Raw genomic sequence first — 24565 nt, 5'->3', positions numbered from 1 at the left:
GGGTGAAGAAATGGGCATGTGGGCTTGTGGGCTGGATGGTCAGCATCCCTGCAGCATGGTACCGTGTCACTGATGCCAAGTGGGAGAGTTGTAGGAAGGAGAGACACACCGACAGAGTCAGAGGCCAAAGGAAATGAGAAGGGGGACCTTCCAAGTAGGAGTTTCCCATCTACTTCCAGAACGCCATTCCATGGAGCGCTGGGCTGCCTTAGAGTTAGTCTGGAGGGAAAGTAGGGACATGGTGAGGGTAGGTGACTGTTTCAGAGAGTAGTGAAGTGAGGTGAGAAGAAGCACAGAGATGAAGTGAAAATCAGGAGTGAGAAAATGTTTGTTTGTTTTTTAAGATGGGAGAGCATTGGGTATACTTGTAATCTCCAGGGGACGAGTCTGTGGCAAGGCGAGAGACTGAAGATGTCAAAGAGGAGAGTGCTCATCAGACAGTTTAACAGCTACAGTTTAGCCTCATACAGAGAAGAAAAGGCATTCCCTCCTCAGAGATAGAGTGAAGAGGTCAAATAGGAGATGACTATAAAGATAAAGATGAGGTAGGGGCTGGAGCATTGTTGAGAAGATCTGGAACATAACAAAAACTGGAGATAATGAAAGCTTAAACAAGATATCTGTGTCTTTACATAAATAAAGTCTGGAGAGGGACCACATAAAGCAGTTAATAATCATGAGGGATCCAGGCTCTTATCTTGCTGCTTTGTCATCCTTAACAAGACTTCTACCTCATAGTCCATGATGGATGCTTAAGCTCCTGCCATCGTGTCTGCAGTCCAGGTAGTGAGAAGAAGAAAGGAATTTGTAGCCAGGACAGCATGCAGCTGGTACAAATCAGAGTTGTTCAGTAGTAAAATTATTGAAATACTTCTCCACCAGCTGGTAATAGCTGATGACTCCCTGATGCCAACCTCCTCATCCTCCCAATTCATCCCCTGGATCGGTTGGGACCTTCCTTAGCATTCCCTCAGAACTATGCCCCATGTCCTGGCTGTACCAGTTGTTAAATATTTGCATTAGATGTGTCTCTTCAAGAACAGTACCGAGGGGCGCCTGGATGGCTCAGTCAGTTGAGCGTCCGACTTCAGCTCAGGTCATGATCTCACAGTTTGTGAGTTCGAGCCCTGCGTCAGGCTCTGTGCTGACAGCTCGGAGCCTGGAGCCTGCTTCGCATTCTTGTCTCCCTCTCTCTCTGCCCCTCCCCTGCTCACATGCTGTCTCTCTCTCTCTCTCTCTCTCTCTCTCTCAAAAATAAAGATTAAAAAAAAAAAAAGAACAGTACCGAGAATTCACAAAAAAGGCACTTGTTCTTTTATCACATTGGCCGGAATAAAGTCCCATGGTTGCAACGGAGGCTGGGAAATGTAGTCTTTATTCTGGGTGGTCATGTACCCAGCCAGGAATGGGGGGGCGGGGGGAGGGGGGAGCGTTGGTTACTATCAGAGTCAAGGGAAAAGAGGTGAAGGATACTAGGAGGTCACAGCAGCCTTGGACACATGGGAGGGCTGTGCGAGCCTAGCCGGGACTGTTAATTCTCCAGCAGATGTCTCAGGTGAGTATATAAGAGGAGAAATCAGAGTCTGGGAATTGGTGGTTGGGTGACTGAAGGGTGATGGGGAGAGGGGTCCTCGGTAGAGGCTGATACTTGAGTGGCCGCCTGAGGGGCGCAGAGGAGGCTGAAAGGCAAATGCAGGCAGGGAGACTAAAGGCTGGAGGTCTTGATGAGGAAGGTGCCAGAGGGAGAGGAGTCTGAACTTTGTTGTTTGAGACACACTGATGGCGGGACAGGAGGCTTCCAGGATGAGGTTCCGTGGTCGCTGTCTGGGGGGCCACGTTGGGGAGCTGGGCCTTCACGGTGGCTGCTTTTGTTACATCAGCTGTCTTGGCCAAGGACCCTTCCAGGTGTAGAAAGAGTAACAGACGGCAGCCCTCTGGGGCCAAAAGTGGAATCCAAGTGGATCTGACAGGCAGGTCAAGAGATCTCAGACACTAGAAGTGGGGCCTCATGACGATCTGGGCCCTGGAACTGGAAAACCATGAGGATCGCTGCTGGGATTTCCAGCATGGCTCACATTTCTGAGGAAAGACATCTCTTCAGTTTCCTGAGAACTTGAGCTCCCAGGAGGGAGGAAATGAAGGGGGTTTTCTTTTCTTTTTAAAGTTCTCCCATAATTTTTTCTTTAAAAAGTGTGAAGTAACACACGGACATTGTAATGAGTGAAATAGTGCAAAGATGAGCTAATCCAAGTCAGCAGGCTCTCTCCCCACCTCCGATTCTCTGTTCCTCTCCTCACCCAAAATGCCCCCACTTCTAAGGGGGACAGGGCAAGAGGGCTTCACTTTCCCGGTCAGTGCATGCCTGGAGCGGGGGATCCTTGAACCTCCCTTGCCAGCTCTGAGTTCCCCTCTGGGAAGTCATGGCAGGCCTTGAAGTGGACAATGGGGCTTGGGCCTTGCTCTGGAATTTTCTGGAAACTACATTCCTCCTGGGCCTGTTGTGTACCAGTGTTTGCTGCTTCTATCTCTTGTTTCTTTTCTTTTCTTTTCTTTTTTAGTGTTTATTTTTGAGAGAGAGAGAGCACGTGAGCAGGGAAGGGGCAGAGAGAGAGAGGGAGACAGAGGATCTGAAATGGGCTCTGTGCTAACAGCAGCAAGCCCAATGCAGGACTTGAACTCACAAACTGCGAGATCATGACCTGAGCCGAAGTCGGACGCTTAACCGACTGAGCCATGCAGGTGCCCTGCTACCTCATGTTTCAAAGGCGATTTGAGTATCGGTGTTTCGTCCAGGCCACTTTTCTTAGTTAGTCATGATTGTTCAGCATTTGAGATCTTTCCAGCATCCACTGTCATAAAGGGTCCTTCTGAGACCATTTTGGATAAAATATTTCCTAGTTCTAGAGTATTTCCCTGGGGGGTATATTGCTAGGAATGATATTATAGGGTCAAAGCATCCAAATAATTTCATGGCTCTTCATCATCTATGCACAGATGCCTAAGAAAGTGTTTTAAGAGATTTAAGCATTTATTGACTTGGTGAAAAATTATAATAATCTGCTTACTGTTTTTATATTCTTCATTAAAATTCTGTCCTTACAGGCAGGGAGGTGGACACAGGATCATCTTATTGTGTTCCAGGTATGCAAATGAAGGCAGCAAAAGTGCATCTTAAAAACATAGATATATCCCTCTAGTTATGAGAAAGGGGGGGGTATTAAAAAAGAGTCGTGGTTGGTTCACTCTGTCATTAAGCGGCTTTGAGAGCTCAGTAACTCCACCAAAGTGAGAGCACATGATCAGAAGGTCTCTAAGCTTCCTTTTGGCATAGAGTCTTGTAATCTCTGCATGACACACAGGGTTGCTTGGCTGGAGCTGAGGGACAGGGCTGTGTCCTAGAGCCCTACCTCCATTGCATTTATCTGGCGACTGGGGTGATCGGCCTTGTGCTTGTGCCCGGACCTAAGAAGGCAGCAGATGAGGCAGCCATGCAGCCATTTGACCACTGAGGCCAAACAGTGAGGCACCCGATTTAGATCAAATCTTGTCCCAACTTTACTCAGCCCTCTTATGTCACCTTCTGTGGTGCACACTTCCCAGTTAGCTCCCCAGTGGGAAGTAAGAACTGCAGTGTGGGGGTGGGGGTGGGGGCAAACCAAAAGCTCTGAGACTTGTCTGTGGCCTGTTCCTAAGAGAGTACAGATTGTCAGAGGCAGATGGAACCTTGGGTTTGCTCCCCTGTGGTCAGGTGTGACCTTGGATAAATGTCTTTCCCTCGCCTGGTCTCAATTTCCCCTTTACTACAATGAGGGAATGGGACTAAATGACCTTTCAGCATCTGTCCTAATAGGCTGAGATTTCCCTCCTTTCCTTCCCTTGGGCTAGTAGGCACTCCTTTGGGAGAGGGCGGGGCCGGATCATCTCCCTGCTCAGAATTAGACTGGTAGCCACAGGTAGAGGGCAAGTGGTTTTGTGCGGGCCACCTGGGCCTTTCTTATTTTCAAGCATACGATGAATATGGAGGGTTGCACAGCGTGGGGCTCTGGCTGATGTACAGCCAGGCTCTCAAATTCAGGCTTCACTTCTTGTTCCCTTCTTCAATGGCTGAGGCACTTCTTCTCCCCCATCTTCCCCTCCACCCTGGCCAACTCCAGGACAAACAATGGTAGGACCTCGGGCGGGACTGTATTTAATACTGAAAACCAGTCTGTAGGTCATGAAGAGAAGAGATTGTGGATATGACATGTTAAGAGGGAAAATCGAGGTCCAGAATGAAGCCGCACACCGGCCCCAGCCAGGTAAATATATAAACATCATTTAAGAGACAATGTGGTGGGGTGCCGAGTTTGCATAATGACCTTGAAAGCTTAGATAAAGTCATTAACCTTTTTGAGTTTGGATTCTCACCTGAAAAATTGAATAGAAATTTATTTCTACGTAATTTCTATAATAATGGAAAGCGGTACCTCACTGAAAAAATGTGAGGCTTAAAATATACACATAAAGTCTCTAGTATTGACTTATTCAAGTACTAGTTTTCTTCTCGAACGACCTCTCCTTTCCCTTCCACCACTTGTTTTTCCCCCTCCCGTCCCATCCGCCCTCTCGTCCCATCCCCCCTCTCGTCCTCCTTCCACCTGACCCCCTCCAGTCGCGCAGGCGCCCTGCGCGTCGCTGAGTCAGGCTGCGGGGAGAGCGCAGACAGGCCTGGCCGGGGCGGAGCTTGCGCCTGCGCAGTGCGCAGCTTTGGGGCGGGGCAGGTTTATAGCCGCTGAAAATCAGCTGACGCTCCGCATTGCAGACTGCGGAGTCGGGCGTCGTCATGTACTCTCTCTTCCTCCTGGCCAGCTGCCTGGGCGCGGGTAAGCCCTGAGACCACCCCAACCCCGCCCCAGTCTGGGGAAGGGGTTCCCCGCAGAACGCTATCCACCCGTTCTGGAGCGGACCTTCTCGGGCCTCGGCCCTCCTCTATTGGGGTTGACGAGGGGCGCTCACTGCGCAGGCGCTTGCGCAGCGCAGATAGCTGCGGGGCGGCGGAGGGGCTATGGGAGGCGGCTGGCAGACCGGTCTCCTAGAAGCCCCCGGGCCCGCCACTAAGGGCCGGGGCGAGTGGGCTAGGCGGGCAGGACGGGAGAAGTAGTATCTCCCTCGGGGTTCGAGTTGGTGTCGCCGCGGCCTCCCCCCAGCTCTGGGAGTGGGCCTGGAGGGTGACCCCTCTTGCACCTGTGCTGTGCTTGGGCTGGGTGCACGTGATCGAGATGGCCTGGAGCCTCATCCATTGGGACACACTTAGGTCGTTGGCCTCAAGCTGCCCCAGTTTTAAAGAATGTTGAGGTTGCAGGAAGCACATAAGTATGTCATCTATGTAGATGTTTATCTTTACATAGATATTTTATTCTTGATCCTACGTCTTGAATCAGATGATAAGGGGTTTTGTGCGGATGATTTTGCAATGAAATTCACATTTCACCTCCTTTAAAATGTCTGGCACAGCCGCTGGCCCTTTTTCGCAGTGGCCTTTATTTTGGGGGAACATAGAAGTACGTGAGAACCTGTGCACAGGAATATTCTTACACTTGTTTGTTGCCCTTAAATAGTACTGATGGTTATTAAAATCATTGCAGGCTATTAAGGCAATGCTTGGGGACCAGCCGCGTGGCCTTCTGGAATTAGAAGGAGCCCTTCCGCCCTCCCCATGTTACTGTGACCTTTATTCCTCCAAACTCGTGCTCATTTTAAATCCTAGTAAAGGGAAATGAGTGAGGTTGAGTACTTATCAGACTTTTATAGTTTGATAGTTGTGGAGCCAGATTTTAGTTTATATACGGAGAGGATCCCAAGTCTGGGTTTTTTCAGGTAATGCAGCTGAAAGGAAAGGAAATACACTGAAAGGTAATAAACCCGACCTTTAGGGCCAACCTCAGTTTCTGTTTCTAGTTAACTGTAATCAGGAGCTTTCTTCCATTCTATCATGCAACTGTTAAGATTTCGATAAACTAATAAAATGGATGACAGAGTTGATGGAAAACCGAAGAAATAAGATACTTAACAGATGAAATAAATTGAAGATGTTTTTCTTCTGGTAGCTTTCAGCACCTCCCAGGAATGTGTCTTAACCTTAAACCACGCTCTTAAACTTGTTTTACTTGTAGGTTGTGAAAGGTGATCTGCTTATAAAGAAAGATACTTGATTTTATAGTCACTGAAGGAAATGTATTTCTCTCTGGGGTTGATCCTATTTGCTATTCCATCATCTGTGTAATAAACTAATACTAGTCTAAATTTTCTGCACTGATTGAGAACAATTTTTTGTTCAGTATCACAGTTCCTATTGGCAGTGAGTCACTCTTCACAAGACCTTTGTGAGTTCTGAATCATTCAAAAATCACTAGAAAGGGACTTGTTTCTTTTGAAGTGTAAAATCCTCCTTTGGTATACTTGGGAGTATGGTTAACCAGAATATTTAGTTAACCAAGAGACCCTCTTCCCTGAACACTTGAGTAAATGGGACCATGTTACAATTCTAGGCCTTATTCTAACCTTGCTGCCCGGCCTTTAGGATTATCCCAAGGTTATGAGTTTCTAGTGCAGTGGCGTCCTGTACTTCTAATCATGACCTGGTGATGGAGACCCTTGCTTTTGAGATTTTCGGACTCATCCAGTGGTCCTTCCTTTTCCCCCACCTGATAAAGAAAGTAAAGTAATGGTGTACCGAGAGAATTGGAGAACATCTAATCTAACCTCTTGGTAAGGAATGAGGACACTGATGCGCCCCCAGAGCTGACTCTCCCAAATCATAGGCCGTGTACTGGGGAGGTCAGGATCAGAACCCAGGACTCCTGACAGTGCTTGCTCTTTCTGTAGCCTCTCATCAATACTTACCTTTTACAAACTTACTGGGTTGTAATTTGCATACCAGAAACATGCACATTGTGAGGTGTAGAACTTGATTGGTTACCACCGAGCGAACATAACCACCTTAAGCAGCCCTCAAGGTCAAGGGATAGAGAGTATCAGATCCCCTGTACCTCACCCATTCACTGCCTTGTCTCACTTGCTCCAAAGGAAACCACTCTGTTAGCTTCCAGCACCATAGATGTAAAAAATAACTGTTTTTGAACCTTTTGCAAATGGAGCCATGGTAAGGCATACTGTTGGGTGACTCCTGTGGTGGACAAAGACAGGGCCAGTGTTAATGAGGTGATGTGTGTAAAGCACGTGGCATGGTGCCTGGGGTGTGGTATGTGCTCAGTGAAACCTAGGTGCCCTGTTACTGTCACTTGGGTGGTGGCTAACCATGTGAATGGTGTTTGCCCAATACTGAGGAAGGTAGGCTCTCGGGGGATGTTAGAAGGTATTTTTATATGTATATGTACATGTATAAAATGCATATATATACATGTATGTATGTATATATACATATATGTATATATTATATATGTGTATATGTATATATACATATATGTATATATTATACATGTATATATGTATATAAAATGCATATATATGTATATATGTATTATATATGTATATATATGTATTATATATATATACATATACACACACACACACACACACATATGTATAAAAATCCATTTGGAAGCTCATATTCATGATGATTCAAGACATGAGTTTGTGGTGTAGCCTGCTGAATATCAACACAACTTCAGTTCTCACCTGACAGGAATTTTGGATAAATCTGATTTCTCAATTTTCAATCAATAATCAGTTTTATTCTGAAAATATTAATGTTATTCATGAAAGGTTTATTTGTATTAACCAGTCAAGGATTTGTTAACTGCTTTACTTGCATTTGACAAGCCACATCCAGTATATTCTACAAGTTGGATTGAGTGATTGCATTTGACAAGCCACATCCAATATATTCTACAAGTTGGATTGGGTGGTCTGGATTTTTCTAGATCAGGGGAGGGGAACTTGTTCCTCCATTTTCTTGGTTTGTGAAACTGGAATGGCCAGACTGGGGCTTGACTAGACGGGGAGGAGGGAGGGCGGACAGGGTGCTGCTGGGGAAAGCACCTGATAGAGGCGTGGGAAGCTCTCTAAGCCAAGACTGTGCCACTTGGGCAAGTGTGTGCCAAGCTTTTGGAAACGGTTTTCTAGCATGGGCGTTCCAGATAGCTGGAAGCCTTGCTCTCTGGCTCTTATTTGGTTCTGCCATGAGAAAGGAAGGTCTAGATTCTCTTTAAATCAACAGAAAATACTAATTATGTTACCCTGCCTTTTTTTTTTTTTCTAAATAATTTTAAAATAATGGTGAAAAAGACAGTGATTGGGATGAAGAATTTGGCTGTTGCAGAAGTACTAGTTTGCTTTGCTTTTTGTTTTGTTCCATGAAATTCCAGAAAATAACCAGAATTATGTCTTTGGGTAATAGTTTGCGTACTGATAAATAATCTGTAAATTCCATGTTTTCTTTTGGAATTTGTAATTATAATGGGACTGAGACGATACCATGGAAAATAATTTTATCACATCACTGACAGCTGTACGACCTTGGTCAAGTTTCTTACACAGTGGTGCTTCCTCATCTGCAAGATAGGGTTACTGATCATTCTGATCTAATAAGGTTGCCGTGACCCTTTAGGACTTCACTCTGGAAGGATGTAGGTAGTACATACTGTAAGGTTGGCTGCTATACCACGAATGAAAACCATATCATGTTTGTCAGTGTTCCTGTACCTGCACAGGCGACTCTCCTCTGCCCTTGATTTTGTGATATCCCCTGGCTTCTTTCATTTCAAAGAATGTTTTAAATTTAATAAAACAATTAAATTGACTTATAAATATGTGTGCTGTATGTAATTACTGGGTCAGGAAAACAAACGAGGGTATAGGCAGTCAGCAGTTAAGAGGGGTGGAAGTCTATATGCTAGTTAGCTAGACTTGGTGTGTAGCTAGATCAGCCTTTATCAGCAGTCTAGCAGATCAGGGCCTGGTTTTGGTAATCCGAGTATTCATAATATAGGCCCGTTGTTACTAACCATCGTACCTGTTTTAAGTCCTCTCCTCTGGTTTCCCTGTCCATACATGGGGGCGAACAGTTTAGATGATAGCTGCACATAGTGAATAAGTCCAGTAGTGAAAAAAATGAAGGGTAAAAAGCCCGTTTCCATCCCACCAGTGTCCCCCAGACCTTTCCCAGAGACAGCTTGGTACTAGCTCCTTTAGGAGCCTTCCAGAGCAGCATATAATTGTGTGGGGTTCCCCCTTCTCGTTTTTTTTTTTTTTTTTTTTAACACAAATGTAAAAAAAATGTTTTTATTTTATTTTTTTATAAAACAAGTATGTGATAAACATATTACACTGGCTTGGTCTTTTTCACATGTGGAACATTGTCGACATCCAGAAAAGTGGGAGAATAATTCGAATGAGCACCCATGTGTGCAATACTTGGTTAAGAAACCGGGCCTAACAAATCCTCCTCCCTTTGTAAAGCACCTTCTTGGGCTTGGTGTTTATCGTTCCCCTGTAGGTCTTTATCCTCTCATACATGTAAGTATGACTGGTATGTATTGGGTATTTTAAACATTGTACAAATACTGCATATATTCTTGGGTTATTTATTTTTTGGCTAATGAGCTTCATTCATGTTGATAATGTGTGGTTCTTTCATTTTCACTACAGTATAGCATTTCATTTACATCATGTATACTCTGTTGCTAGACATTTAGGTTATTTCTAGTTTTTTCTCTTAAACTCCTTCTGTAAGTGTTCTTGTGCACATGAACAGGCATTTTTCTAGAGGATACACCTAGGAACAGAATTTTTGAGTTGTGGACTGTACATATTTTACTTTAGGAATTGCTGAATTCCTCTCACATATTTTGGCCATTTATATTCCCATGGTATAAGCAATTTTACTTGCATCAATAACATTTGATATTGTCGGACTTCAAACTTTGCCAGTTTTATAAAAGAGTGATTAAGTTTGCATTTTCATGCTAGTATGGATAGACCTGTCTTTTAAATTTCAGAATAATTTGAGATTTATAGAAAAATTAAAAAGATAGTGTGATGAGTTCCTATCTACTCTTCACCCAGCTTCCCCTATTGTTAACATCTTATGTATCCGCTATACATTTGTCACAAGTAAGGAGTGAACATTGTGACAGTGTCATTAACTACACTGCAAACTTCTTGTAGCCGTTAGCAATGTTCCCACTAATCTCAGAATCAAATCCAGGGTACCACACTGCAGTTAGTTGTCATGTCTTAATCTCTTCCTTCCTCCCAGCTGTTTAAAAAATAGTTACAGAGGGTTTCATTGTATTTTTTTATTTTTGTTTTAGAGAGCGAGAGAGAGCATGCGAGTGGGGCAGAGGGGCAGAAAGAGGGAGAATCCCAAGCAGGCTTCACACACAGCAGGGTGCCCATTGCGGTTGGGATCATGGCCTAGAGCGGAAAATCAGGAGGTGGATGCTCAACTGACTGAGCCACTTAGGCGCCCCTGTATGAGTCAATTTCGTTAACCTCATTGCTGAACATCTTTGTTTCTGAAAAAGTGAGATGAATCCTAATAACACTTCCAAATTTTAAAATTGAATCCTGGCCATATTTGGGCAGATGCTGCTTTTGAAAAGAAATTATTTGCATTAATGGAAATCTCATAAATAAGATTGAAGGAGATACTCTAGAAAGTTCTTCTGGCTAGTCTTTGTGGTGTCACTTATTACGGTAAAAAAAAAAAAAAATTCTTCAGTGGTAATGGGGTGCTCCCCTGCAAGTGTAGGCATTGGTACCAGAGGGTCCTGGGGCTTCCTGTCTTTCATGGGTTAAAACTTAATTTGTCTTGCAGGCTTGCACGTCACCCTGCCTTTGGCCACCTTTCAGGGCTCTTCTCCCTCTTCTGTCAGGTCAAGGCCGCTCTCCAGCCTCTGGTGCCTTACCGTTGCTTAGAACCTTTGCATTTTGGGTTCCGCCTGTCTGGAACATTTTCCTCCCGAGACAATCCATGTGGATTCCTCCCTCCACTTAGTTGTCTGCTCATTTGTTGGCTCGTCAGAATTCCTCACCGCGCTGTCTGCATGGCCGTGCTGTCCTGCTCTAGTCTTGTCTTCTTTTGACTTGGCTTCATTTTTCTTCCTAGCATTCCCCAGCGCCGGGCATTCTGTGGTGTGTATATCTGTCGTCTTGATCACTTGCCGTGTCTGCAGCATGTTTGAGTGTGCTCAGCCCGTAGTAGGTGCTTAGCGCTGCTAAGTGGCGGTGTGGGGTGCGGCCGAGTAGACTTCAGCTCGGCCGAGTAGACTTCAGCTCAGGAGGCGCTGGTAGGTTAATGGTGTCAAGTCTTTATCACGATTAAAAAAAGTCTTTTATTTACTGAAAGTAGTTTTAGAATTGGTGTCTAGGGGTTGACAGATCAGTGACTTTGAGCTCAAGTGAAATGTTGACCATTATAATAGTTTATGTCCAGATTAGGGGGACCCTCAAACCTGTTAGGATATTACGTGGCGGGTAGGGACATAGGAACCTAACAACTTACATACCTTGTGGTTAACAGAACTTAGATAATCCTGTGGTGGCTGTGATTTGAGGTAAATCTGAAAAGGGAACCAGCCATAATTTGAGAAGTTCTTTCCCCTGCTCTGGGTTCCAGATATGGGTTGTTGTAAGCGGTGGCTCTCAAGCTTTTGGTCTCCGCATCCCTGTATACTTGTGAGTTATGGACGGACCCCAAAGAGCTTTTGTTGATGTGGGCTGCAGCTTTCAATATTACCGTCTTACAAATTAAGCTGGCAATTTAAAAAAATAACCCTTTACAAATGATAAACCCATTAACCCGTGTTAATATAATTTTCATGAAAAATAACTTTTCTTAAACACAAATATATTTAGTGAGAGAATGGCTTGTTCTACAATTTTGCAGTGTTTTTTTCAAACACCTGACAGGATTCTGTGCTGCCTCTGCATTCAGTCTGCTGCCTCCGGAAAGACTCCACTGCGCATTTGGGAACGAATGAGTGAAAAAGGCAACTAACACCTTGGTGTTATTACTGTTAGGAGAATTTTGACCTCACAGACCCCCTGAGGAAATCTCTGGGACCCTCAGGGTTCTCTGGACCATACTTTGAGAACTACTGGTAATAGTTGATTTGCAGGAACTACAGGCATCGTAACTAACACGGAGGGTTTATTGTGTACCCAGTACTTTTTAAAGTGCTTTTTGCCTAACACTGATTTAATCCTCACAACAGACCTGTGAGATAAGAGCAACGAAATCAGAGTGCTAGGGCATTCTACCGTTCTGTTCTTATCTGTGCCATGGACTGAAGTTTAGGTTTCGGCCCTTCAGATGAAAGGCTGAAGGGTGGTATTCCTATAGAGCATTAACTAAGGTAAGTCAGAGTTACATTTATAGCTGACACGCACGTATCTGCGATTTTTTAGTTGATCGTGTGGGACAAGCCCGGAACACTGAGTTTCCTTATTAGTGGGGCTCGCGTGAAATCTTTCTTAGCATATTACCGTCTTCTACGGATGTGGAGAGACCACCCAGCCTGTCAGCAGGGCTGAGGTAGAGCCCATGCCGGCTTCTGGCTGACTGAATCGACTCCTCTGCACACCTGGGCCGGGTCTAGAGCCGTGTAGATGTGCCGCTGACCTCCGCCTGTACCCGTTCACCTGACCGGATCCTAGGCGGTCCTGCCAGGGGCTCATTTCTTCACGGTCCACTGGTGTCAGCATCTTATCTAAGGTGATTTACTTTCATCTCTGATCATCAGCTGATGGATTGACGCTTTGGAAGAAGAGCTTTGCTAGCAGTTTGTTGGATTGGAGTGCTCTTGAATGAACTAGATAGGAATTTCCCTTCCCAAAATTAATTATGCCACTTGTATCACTCTTGTGTAATCTAAGAGGATTGCGTTCTTGTCCCTCGGTGTCTCAGTTATCACTGCACAAGCTAATTTACCCGAGGACTCTATTGCCTTCTCCATGGAGATCAGTTTTTTTGCCCTGGAATGATCTCACTTATGAGAAGAGTGAAGGAACAAGAAGAGGGAAAAACTAAGGAGGGAGAGGAGAAGCAGGGAAGAAAGAACCTTGTCTTACATAACAGGAATAATAGCTTATTGGGGCCAGAGGTGATGGGATGTCAGCCAGGCGAACTTGAGACCTTTATTGCCACGGATTTCTTTTTGTGGTAAGAGGAATATTTGGACCTTCTTCAGATCAAGGCAGGTTGCCTCTGAGCATATGCTCTTCTGAGTGATTAAATGGGCAGTGTTTTTTATTCTTCTCATCAGAATGTTTCCAAAAGCAGGATCCTGCAAAGAAGAGACAAGTGCTCTTTGCCGTAGAAGGTATTTGTGACACCAGCCTTTTGCTGGAGTAGTCAGTGTTGAGTGCGTTTATGTCCTGCTCTTAGGGGATCTAAGTGCGTGAATTCTTCTGGGAAATGTTTGAATGGAGGGAACCTGCGGTAGATGCTGGCCCTCCCGGGGTTAGCCTTTCTTGGTTTCCTAGCAGCCTGCCTGTTGCCATGGTGTTAAATTAGCCAGGCAGCAGATCCATTGCCCTGTGGAATGTATGCACTGATTGTTGGTGCTGGGAAGCTGCTTGTATTTTCTGTTATCCTTTTTTTGGGCAACTAGACTCCAAACAGTATTTAGCATATGCTACTTAAGATATTTACAAGGAAAAACGATGGCTAAAATAATAAGGCTGATTGTTTTAACACATAGAGCTTATAAAATATACCTTCTAGGAAAGGTCGTCCCGTTCTTTCTGAGAATGTTTTTGAAAATCTTTGGTAATTACATTGTGTATGTGGGCTTTTAAATATCCTCAGTGGAGGTAAGCCTTATAAAAGACTTGTTATTTGGGGACTATTCTGGTGAATAAAATAGATTAAGCTGGTATTTAGTTAGGCTTAGGTTTGACTGCAGACCACAGAGAGCTAGAATAATAGTGGCTTAAATGTGATAGAACTGTCCCTGTCCTTCCACAGGAAGTTCAGGAGCCAGGCAGTGTTGTGGTTCTACTTCCAGAAGAACTCAGACTTAGTCCCTTTCTTAATGTCCATCACGAGTGCTAAAGATCCAGCCATCACACTTGCCTTTAAAGATGTGATACCTCTGCTAACATCTCATTAGCCAGAATGTGGTTTCCTGTCCAGACCCTGCCGCCAGGGAGACTGGGAAATGTAGTTTTTAATCTTGTAGTTTTTAAATCTTGGCAGGCATGTCTATAGCTAACATGGTTCTCTGGAAGGAGTGGAGAATGGACATAAGGAGTAATTTGTGGTCTTGTAACCAAACCCAAGTTCATCTGTTGCAGATGCAACAGAGCCAATCACTGAGACCTCAGGTGTGCAGCAAGAGAAGGCTTTATTTGAGAGCCAGCCAGCCAAGGAGATGGGAGTGCAGGCCTCAAATCCGCCTCTCTGAAGGGGCAGAGAACAAGGTTTTTTTTTTTTTTTTTTTTTTATAATTATAGGGGTTGAGATTACATATATATTGATGAAAAGAGGGGGGTGGAACTCATGACTATTGATGAGGAAAGATGGAGCATGTGCATTCAGCAAACATACATGAAACTTACTATTGTTCATGTTCATTTTAGGGTGAAGACATAAAATAGGGCAAAGTTGGAGTCCTGACATCAGGAGGTCCTTTTAGGACAAGGAGAGGGGCTATGTGCATGCTCCAAGAGCCCGGATAAACTGGATGAGGTCTTGGGCTCCTTATCACTGGTAGGGAATGCAGGGCTTGCTTGTTCATTGGCTGGAACCTTACCAGTGACCTTCAGCTCAGGCCTCTGCAGGGATAGCTAGTGGATTTGTTAGTGGGGTTTGAAAAAGAAACAACAGCTGATTTGGGAGCAACAGGGCTTTGAAAAACAAGCTTTAAACTTCCTGATAGTTTGAGTCTCATTAACCCTGTGGAATATAGTTTCAGTTTCTGCCACATTGGGCAGTAATTGTTCCCTGAAACTGGTGGTTTAGCTTTTTTTCTGACTTTGAAGGTAACCTGGGAGAAAATTATACCACAATATAAAAATTAGAACGTGAATGCCTTCTGTTGGTGGCTCTTTCCCTCAAGTCCACTATCATGAACAGTTAGGTGCAATTAACTGAGCTTCGTAGGAACCAGGCACTCTCGGTCCTTTCTCTACTTTCTCATTGATTTTCACAGAATTCCTGAGAAAGGGGTGCTCTTTTTTCCCTCATATTTTGGAGATTGTGGTGAAAGTACTTGTCCAGGTCTTGGCTTTTAGTAGACACCACCGCTGAGGGCAGTGATTATGTTGTCTTATTGCCTCCTCACCCTTCCAGAAAAGTACAGGCTTCAAGGGTGCTTTTGTTTTCTTTTTTTTTTTTTACATTTGTTATTTTTTTTAATCTTTATTTTTGAGAAAGGGTGCGAGCAGGGGAGGGGCAGAGAGAGGGGGAGACACAGAATCTGAAGCAGGCTCCAGGCTCCGAGCTGTCAGCACAGAGCCCGAGGCGGGGCTTGAACTCATGAAACGTGAGTTCATGACCTGAGCCGAAATCGGACGCTCAACCCACTGGGCACCTCTCATTCTTGCTCATGCAAAACTTCTTTTTAGCACATACGTAGGTAGTATCAACTCCTGGGCTGCTTTTGGTGGAGCCTGTTTTACTCTTTGTGACTAACCAACAGCTTCTGAGGTTTGGGGATACAACTCTTTAGGTCTTCGAGCTGCCAGTTAATTACTTGATGAGTTGCAGAGTAAACAGAACAGCCTGGATTCTACTGTTTGTGGGAGCAACCATTTGGGGTGAGGTAGTGGATCAGAGATCCTGCTGTTGCTACTGTAGGTGATGTTGATGATGCTGATAGCACTTACTGCACTCCTGTAGCATGCTAGCTCCGTGTTTTACAGTTACTGGTTAATTTTCACAAACTCCTGGGAGTACTAGCAATAGGCCCGTTTTGCAGATTGGAAGACTGAAGTCTTAAGGTCGCCTGACTAGAATTGGTGGAGCCATGATCTGAACCCTTGACTGATTTCAAAGCCAGTGTGGTAGGGGAGTTCAGTTATGCGGATAAATTAAAATGCCAGAGAGATGATGGTGAAGGCATGGTGGCTGAGAGATGTATTCTGGTCGTTGAAAACGCATAACAACGATGTCATCTTGATTCTCAGCAGCAGTTCAGTGACTCCAGTAGTTGCGTCTTCATTTTGTAGATGAACAAGCTCAGGAGACTGATTTGCTGAAGGTCATCTGGGAGGGACTTGAGGAAGATCTTGATTTTAGTATCCCACATTTGAAAAACATTTAATTTAGATGGTGATGTCAGTTACCTTAGATGTCTCACTTTCTAAGCTTCAAAATTTACTTTTCTTTTTGCAAGAAGCCATCACACCTAAAACACATGTGGCGCTAGTGAGTTCTCTCTGCCTTCCAGGCCCACTAAGGTTTTTTTGTCTAGATCTAGACTCAAGAGCTGCCGCAGAGCCCGTTTCTGGTGTAGCTCATGGCAGCCATTCTCAATACAGTAAAATTCCATTGTAGCCTATTTTTTATAAATGACCTACATGTGGAATTGTTTAGAACATGTCTATTTTCGGGGCGCCTGGGTGGCGCAGTCGGTTAAGCGTCCGACTTCAGCCAGGTCACGATCTCGCGGTCCGTGAGTTCGAGCCCCGCGTCAGGCTCTGGGCTGATGGCTCGGAGCCTGGAGCCTGTTTCCGATTCTGCGTCTCCCTCTCTCTTTGACCCTCCCCCGTTCATGCTCTGTCTCTCTCTGTCCCCAAAATAAATAAAAAACGTTGAAAAAAAAATTAAAAAAAAAAAAACAAAAACAACATGTCTATTTTCTTCTAGGCCTGGGGAGTAAAAAGGGAACAGAGTGCACCCATCCCTTTGCTGAGAAAATACAATGGAAATCTTGTGTCTTAAGACAAAGCCTGTCTTTCCTTAATGAAATGGAACTTGCCTGTAGGGTTTTAGTGTCTCTGAAGTGATAATTTCTCTAATTTCAGTGTACTAGCCTCTTGTCTTTGAGGGCTCAAATGGCAGGCCTTGGAGCTGAGAGAGGTAGTGCTTGTTTGTCCTCAGGAGTGTTTGTGTCTTAATAGGACACATTTAATCAGAACTCTCCAGTGGGCCAGGCACACATTCTAAGAACTTTCTTAGAGTTCAGCATATTGCCTCAAGAGAAGAAAGTTGGGGATCGCCTGGGTGGCTCAGTGGGTTAAGTGCCAACTTCAGCTCAGGCGTGATCTCATGGTCTGTGAGTTCGAGCCCTGCGTAGGGCTCTGTGCTGACGGCTCAGAGCCTGGAGCCTGCTTCGGATTCTGTCTCCCTCTGTCTCTGCCCCTCCCCCGCTTGCACTCTGTCTCTCACTCAACAATAAACATTAAAAACAACAACACCAAAAAAAACTAGGTGTAGAGAAGAAAGTTGGTATTTGGGGGCAGAGTGTAGGAGACAGAATAGAGATGAAGGCTTTGCTGGGAACACATTTTGAGAAATAACTGATAAGAAAGTGGTTTACGCTGATTTTTATGTATTGCTTATGTGTAAACACTGAAAAGGTCATTTGCCTCATTTTACAAGAGTGAAGACGTGTAGCCCCAAAGGACTTAGCCCTGCTCTCCACTCAGAATTTCTCTTACACAGAATTCCTTGTAGGTTGGGTATTTGGTTTCTGCTTGGTTGCTTCTGCTTTCGGACAGGTCATCAGCTAACGAGGCATCCCATTCCCATTTTGTAACCCTGTGGGTGTCCCCTATCTCGAGCTGTGGTCTGCTTCTCTTAACCTCTTTATTGCTCTGAGGTCTGGGTCCGAAACCGCACAGAGCAGATCCGCTCTCGTGTGATCGCTGGAAGGTGCCCTTTCCCTCTGAAGGTGACTGTTTCTTGGCAACATTCTCCCAGCCAAGCACCTGCAGTCTTCTAGGGGATTCGGGAGTGGTGTCACGTGCCCCCGCCTTCCTGACCTGCCGAGCTTGTCCCTGTCTCCTGGGAAGCGGAGCACACAGGCCTGAGCCCCGCCGCCTGTCAGTGGGCCCGCAGCTGCAGCTTCTGACCACCACCTCCATCCTTGTGCTGTTGGCCCTTGCTCTCCACGTTTAAGTTTTACACGGAGTGTCATCTTCCTGGCTGTCTGTTCTGTAGGGATCTCTCTGTTGGCTCCTCTCTCAGCCCCGCTGCTACCACTTCTTACTTGGAACATTGGTAATCGCTTTCCATTCCAGTTAGGTGCCCCATCGTCTGAATCTCCCACCTCTTTTTCAGTTCTGCCACATCGCCCCTGGGTTAAGACCCTGGCGGGAGCTGTAGCCCACAGGGTGAGCTTTCTTTCACACGGGTGCGAGCCTGCCGGCGGAGGCCCTCTTACCGGGCCTGAGGTCTGTCTTTGCAGGCTGGCTTCTGAAGAGACAGAGGAGGTTTCTCTCCCTTGGTACGTTCGGGAATCCCCTCTCAGCCATCCCCTCTCAGCCGGTCTTTTGTCTCTCTTTCGTCAGGGGCCCCTTCACAAATGTCATTGTGAAGAAGCCTCCTCCAGCTCCCCAGTAATTTTGCGGCCCCAGGGACCTCGTTCCTTGTGTTTGTTTTTTGTTTCTCCCTTTGGGTGTCCGTGCCTCTCACGTGGGGTCACAGAGCCTGTCTCCCCACTTTGTTCTGCCGGAGTGCCACTGTCTTCCCAGTCAGGGGAGTCTGATCGTCTTCCCGCTTGGGTAGCGAAAAACCAGGCTTGTCTTTACCGCCCTTCGGTCCATAGCTGGGATCTCCCTGAGAGATGCCCGAGAGCTCCCTGAAATGGTGTGAGGCTTTCGTATACAAATATATTTTCCGGGAAAAGGATTCGTGTCTCACGAGTGTTCTGACCCACCCTTTGGTTCCCTCACAGGGGATCAGCTCCTGAAATAAGTGCCCGAACCTCAGCAGGTAGCTCACTGGGATCGGCATCACCCACGCTTGCGTCTTAGCCTCACGGTAGCCGTCCTGAGGACGCACGGTTGTGAACGTAGCTTGGGTCATTTTAGGACATCACATTCGTTGTATACCACAGACTATTTTTATAAAGATACGCACTTTTAAAAACTTGGGCTTTCTGTTGGAGGTACATGGGAACGTCCTACTGAGAATTTAATTCCCAGCTGGGAGTTCAGTTTCATTTCCCGGTGTCCATGAAATCTTTTTTTAGGCTTGATTTTGATGACTTGATAGGCCTCCCAGATTTGGTAGCATACGCACGCATACTTTATACTTCTGAAAGTCCTGAGGTGGGCTATTAGGTAAGAGTAACTGTGGAGATTGGGGAATGACTTGTGATTTGTTAGCTGGACAAATCTCAGATAACCAGCTGCCCGAGGTTCTTTTTAGTCCAGAAGAGTTTGGCCCAAACTGGTAACAAAGTTGTTATTGAAAATGGTTACTGTTTCCAGTTCCTAGAAGGAATAAATAAGCTACAACTTATTGTTGCCTCTTGGGCCTGTGATAGTGCATCCGGTTCTTGAAGCCTGATAGATTTTGGCCCTTGAAGCCAATTCCTGGTCGGGATTTTTGGAGAAACCCCCCTGGATCAGAGTTCTCTGTGACTGCGTCTGTGAGAATAGAGGGTGGTGGTCAGGGCTTCTGTGGGGAGGACTGCTCACTGGCCTTGCCTTTCTTAATCCTGTCTGGCTCTGGTGTGCTGATGTCCATCCTCTTTCTGGCTTCCCTGTGTATCACTGTGCATTCCTTTGCCTAGAGACTCATTTTGTAGCTTCCTGTTATTTTTCCGGCTTTCTTCTCCCAGTTAGAGGTAGAACCAGTTTGTCTGTCTTGGGCGTTTTCAGGATTCCCCAGGGCCCAGTGCCTGGAAGGAGCGTGGGAGGTTCTGCTGGGACCTGCTGGCTCCGTGTGCTGTCTCTGACTGCCACACTTCTCAGAGCCTTGACCCTTGTGAAACAGTTAACGCCTCCTCCCCTTTGCCCAGACCTACAGCTGAGGACTGGCCCCAGCCTAGCTTGGCTACTTTATAGGTGCTAAACATCTGTGAACCATCTGGGGATTCGTGTGTACTGTTTTGAATCTGGTGCATGTTTTCCTCAGGAAACCAGAGTCCAAGCCAACTTGGACTTGGAATGCGGCTAGTTCTGTTGGGTTTGTCGACTGGTTATGGATGTGATTTTTGCCGCCAAGGGGCATTGAAGGCTATCACCTGGGCAGGAGATGAATCATTCACTTGCTGGTGTCTGAAAGGGTGCAGATAATCTGGCTTGAGCTTTTTGGACACCTGTGACTCAGTCTTTGTGTGAATCGTTTGTGGAATATAGCTTTGGTTGAAAAGCTCGTAATGACAGCATTTCATTGTCTTCCCTTCCCTGGAGGGAGAGTACCTACCACCAACAGGCATTCTTTGTGTACTGTGTGTTACATGTCTGTAGAATTCACTGTGCCTTCTCATTGGGCTCACAAATTGAAGCAAAGTGCCGCATGACTCCTGAGGTTCTCGAGGTACTTTGTAGGTGGCTCTGGGATTTCCTTCTCAGTCTTGGGCCATGTGTTTCCTGTGTACAGGGGGAGGTGGGTATTTGCTGGGGTCGGCCTCCTGCACCATCATCCGTCTTTGTGTAGCCTCATAGATTCTATTCTTTTCTAGCTGAATTGTTTGGTAGAGGTGAGGTTGTTCCAGAGTGAAGGCTGCTGTAGACCTGTATTAAGAAATATAGGTATTTTTGAATTTTTCCTTTTTGATATATTATACCATTTTTCTATTTAACAGCTACACAGTTTTTTCAGGTTACATCTAGTTTTTTAGTATTGTGAATTACACTTAATAAATATATTTATGCCTATCACATTTTGCCTCCTGGATTGCTGTATGTCCTTAAAATGTATTTCTAGAAGTGGATTACTTTTTGAAGAGGGATTTTATTTTTCCAGTTTTTGAAATACGTTCATATATTAAGTCCTTAGCGGTCACACTTACCAGCCTTACAAATGCATCTTTTACTACAAAATTGTCACTTTTTCCCTCCATTGGCTGATTTAACTTTTCAAATATGGCACCTTCCTGCTGTAGCGTGGGTTTCTTTGGTCCTGGGTGATGTTGTACCTTTCTTGAATTTTCCCCTAATTTCATTTCTGTGCATGTGACTTCTGCCTGAGCGTTTTTTTTCATTACCACAACAGAAGTAAGGTCGTTTTATGCACCTGGTGTTGAGTGTACATGTGTTCACTGATACCAAAGCGGATTATGTAGTTTTCTTTGTTAGTAAACTTGTTTATGTGCGAATATGCACAGTTAGATTTATAAAAGGGCTCTTCTTCTAGAACATTAAGAATCATTGTTTTTTGTAATAAGGATATGAATCTTACTTCCCCCACAGATTAAAAAAAAAAAACTTTTTCTTTCTATAATTAAATCCTGTAATTCCTGTTATTACTGCATGGAAAAAAATTAAAATTAAGGTTATAAAGATTAAAAGGCCTGATACTGTTTAGAAATAGTTTGAGGGGAGAGGTGCCAAGGTGGCTTAGTCGATTGAGCATCTGACCTCGGCTCAGGTCATGATTTCATGGTTCGTGAGTTCGAGCCCCGTGTCAGGCTCCGTGTTGACAGCCTGGAGCTTGCTTCGGATTCTGTGTCTCCCTCTCAATGCCGCTCCCCTGTGCGTGTTCTCCCTCCCTCTCTTTTCTCTCAGAATAAATAAACTAAAAATACAATAGTTTGAGAGGAGAAAAGCAAACCAGACAAATTAGTCCCTCCCAGCCCTTGACTTAGACTGACCTAGATGGTCACACAGCGTCTCGCCTGGACCCAGTGGTGCCGTGTGGTTTGCGTGCCCTGCTCTCCAGCTCTGTGCCCAGGCTAGTCCTTCACCCTGGGTGGGTGAGAGAGGGGGGCCACCTTCTCATGGTCGTTTGTCTTTCAGCTCTAGCCAGCCCTGTCCTAGGACTGAAAGAATGCACCAGAGGCTCGGCAGTGTGGTGCCAGAACGTGAAGACGGCGGCTGAGTGCGGGGCCGTGAAGCACTGCCTGCAGACCGTCTGGAACAAGCCGACGGTGGTGAGTGCCATTGCTACTGTGCTGGGTCTTTTCGTATCAGCTGTAGCTGCTGCCATTTTCAAGGCTTTTTTTTTTGTTTTGCCTCGTTTGGTTTGTTCCTCTCGGGGACCCTGCGAAGGAGGCGGGACCCGTTGCAGGTGGACCCATTTTCCACACAGTGGACTTAGAGAGGTTTAGTTCTGCTCCCCCAGGGTCACTCAGTCTGCCGGTGGCAGTGAGAGGATGAGGTCTGCCCGTGGCCAGCTCTGTGTGCGCGCCGTGCTGCTTTCCGGGCCTCTGTGTGCGCCCCACGCATCCGCTCCCAATGAGGGGCCGGCCGGCTCACAGCCTCCATTCCCCAGGCGGGGTGCCACGGACACAGCTCCATCCTTGGTCATCCAAATAAGTAAATGCTAAGCTTTTCAAATCCTTCCCCACTTTTTGGTGTTTTCTCTCTGTCTCTCTCAGACAGGCAGATCATAGATTCAGACCCTCAAGCTTAGTAGTGATTTAAAATTTTATTTTTAGCTATAGCCACACTGGAAAAGAATCTGCTGGTGTGTGTGTGTGTGTGTGTGTGTGTGTGTGTGTGTGTGTGTGAGAGAGAGAGAGAGAGAGAGAGAGAGAAAATTTATTTTTATCCAGCTTAAAAAAATTTTTTTTCCCCAGCTTTTTGAGATAATTGACCTATAACATGGTAAAATTAAGGGGCAACATATACTGATTAGATATGTTTATATTGCAACATGATTGCCTAACATGCTTATCTGTGAGTCAGTGGGTCATTTTAAAAATCCATTTTGTATATGTTGTTTATATCCTGCAGTGTACTGTTATCCTTAAGAAAGCTCAAGTAAGTGTGTTTAAAGGAAGAGTGGACATCAAGCTCCTAAATAAGATGGGTGTCTGCTGCTGTTGCTAGCTTTGCTGTACATGTGGATAAGTTATCTCTGCATTTCTTTATACTTAAAACGAAAGTGTTGCATTTCACTTGTGCTGTTCAGTAAGGTAGACATTAGCCATGTGTGACTATTTGAATTTAAGTTAAAATTTCAGGGGTGCCTGGGTGGCTCTGTTGGTTGAGGGTCTGACTTCAGCTCAGGTCATGATCTCGCGGTTTGTGAGTTCGAGTCCCGCATCGGTCTCACTGCTGTCAGCTGTCCCATGGAGCCTGTTTTAGATCCTCTGTCCCTCTTGTTCTCTGCTCCTCCCCTGCTCATGTGTGAACTCTCTCTCTCTCTCTCAAAAATAAAACATTTAAAAGTAAATAGTTAATTAGAAGTGGTTTTTCATTGGTATTAGCCTCTTTTCTGGTGCTCAGTAGCCACATGGGGCTAGTTTCTCTATTGGATACTGAAAATTTTAGATTATTTCCATTATCACAAAAATTTCTTCAGCTGCTATAGATTTTTTTGTCCCCTTGATGTTTTTTTTGGTTGTTGTTTTTAAATGGAAGACTCCCGTGAATTTATGTGTCCTCTTGTACAGGGGCCATGCTAATCTTTTCTGCATTGTTCCAATTTCAGCATATGTGCTGCTGAAGTGAGCACGATGCTATGGAGTTTTCATCTAAACGGTGTTAAACAGAGCATATTAATGTAGGGTTCTCATGGGGCGTGCTCAAGTGCATTCTGTGTGGGACTTAAGCCCTCTCAGGAGACGCCTGAGCTTTGCTGGCTGTGTACCCATTGCTGCACAACATGCTTGCAGCTGGCTCTGGGACGTGCCATCTCCTGTGGTGCGGGCCACGTTTGACTGCGTGGAGTTCCACGTCTAAAACCTGTCATGAGCGGCTACTAGTGCTGCTTCATTAAGAGAAGAGGAATTAAAACGCTGTCCTTGCAGAAATCGTTTCTGAATTCACTGGAACACTATCCTCTGTGGCCAAAATACTTTCTGATTTGGTTTCTAATTTGCTTCTCATCTTGTTTTTCAAATGGCTTCCTCTTTTCAAATTCAGTGTGTCAAGGGAGGACTTTAACTCTTTCTCTTTTGCTAGGACAGTCTCCTGGGGGCCGGAGTCTCTCTTGGATGGCCCCATGCACAGTATTAGCCTTCGGTCCAAAGGTTCAAACTGATTTCTTTCAGTGCAGCTGAGTCAATCCCAGGTGTTTCTCACCCAGACATGTTAGTTCCTTCCCTCTTCGTGGGTTGAAAATCAGTTGACTTCAAGAAGGGAGCTCCTTACAGCCTTTGAGAACCAAGTAGAATTTCCATGTCCTGGGCCATGTGAGGCCCTAGGTGCCCAGGCTTATCAGAAGGCCGGTGGGATGTTTCGAAGGTCTGGGGTGGCGATGTGGCTTCTACTTGAGCATAGCGCCTGGGAGGTGGAAGGTAGATAGAGTGCAGGGATCCGTGCTGGTGTCGGCTGGGCTTGCTTCTTTGCACACGCCCCGCCCCTTTCACTCTGTGCTAATGATGTTGCTCCCAGGTGACAGGTTTTGTCTGATTTCTGCTGCTTTCGTTTTTACCTTCCTGAGCCTCAGTTTCTTCCCAGAGCTATTGTGAGCAATAATGTGAAATTTGGCCTGTGCCGTGTGTGCCGAGTAAGGTGCTGAGGGGCGGAGGGCACAGGAAAAGGGTATTTGTCT

The 24565-nt window shown here is 45.4% G+C and overlaps 1 protein-coding gene and 1 non-coding gene across 2 annotated transcripts in view; one reads left to right on the top strand and one right to left on the bottom strand.

Moving 5' to 3' along the window:
• Window positions 1-4748: 4748 nt before the first annotated feature.
• The window catches only part of PSAP (prosaposin), a 33287-nt gene continuing 13470 nt past the window's right edge, over window positions 4749-24565 (top strand). The window contains exons 1-2 of the mRNA XM_049646168.1: window positions 4749-4862; window positions 21862-21995. Coding sequence (XP_049502125.1) covers window positions 4823-4862; window positions 21862-21995 — 174 coding nt within the window. The 5' untranslated portion in view covers window positions 4749-4822. The remainder of the gene's footprint in view (window positions 4863-21861; window positions 21996-24565) is intronic.
• LOC125933554 (U6 spliceosomal RNA) lies at window positions 23419-23524 on the bottom strand. The gene has a single exon (XR_007460986.1). It is a non-coding gene; the product is annotated as a U6 spliceosomal RNA (small nuclear RNA).

This window comes from Panthera uncia, chromosome D2 (assembly GCF_023721935.1).
Source record: "Panthera uncia isolate 11264 chromosome D2, Puncia_PCG_1.0, whole genome shotgun sequence".
NCBI classification, from domain to species: domain Eukaryota; kingdom Metazoa; phylum Chordata; class Mammalia; order Carnivora; family Felidae; genus Panthera; species Panthera uncia.
The sequence above is the reverse complement of the archived record's forward strand: the minus strand, read 5'-3'. Positions and strand labels throughout refer to the sequence as shown.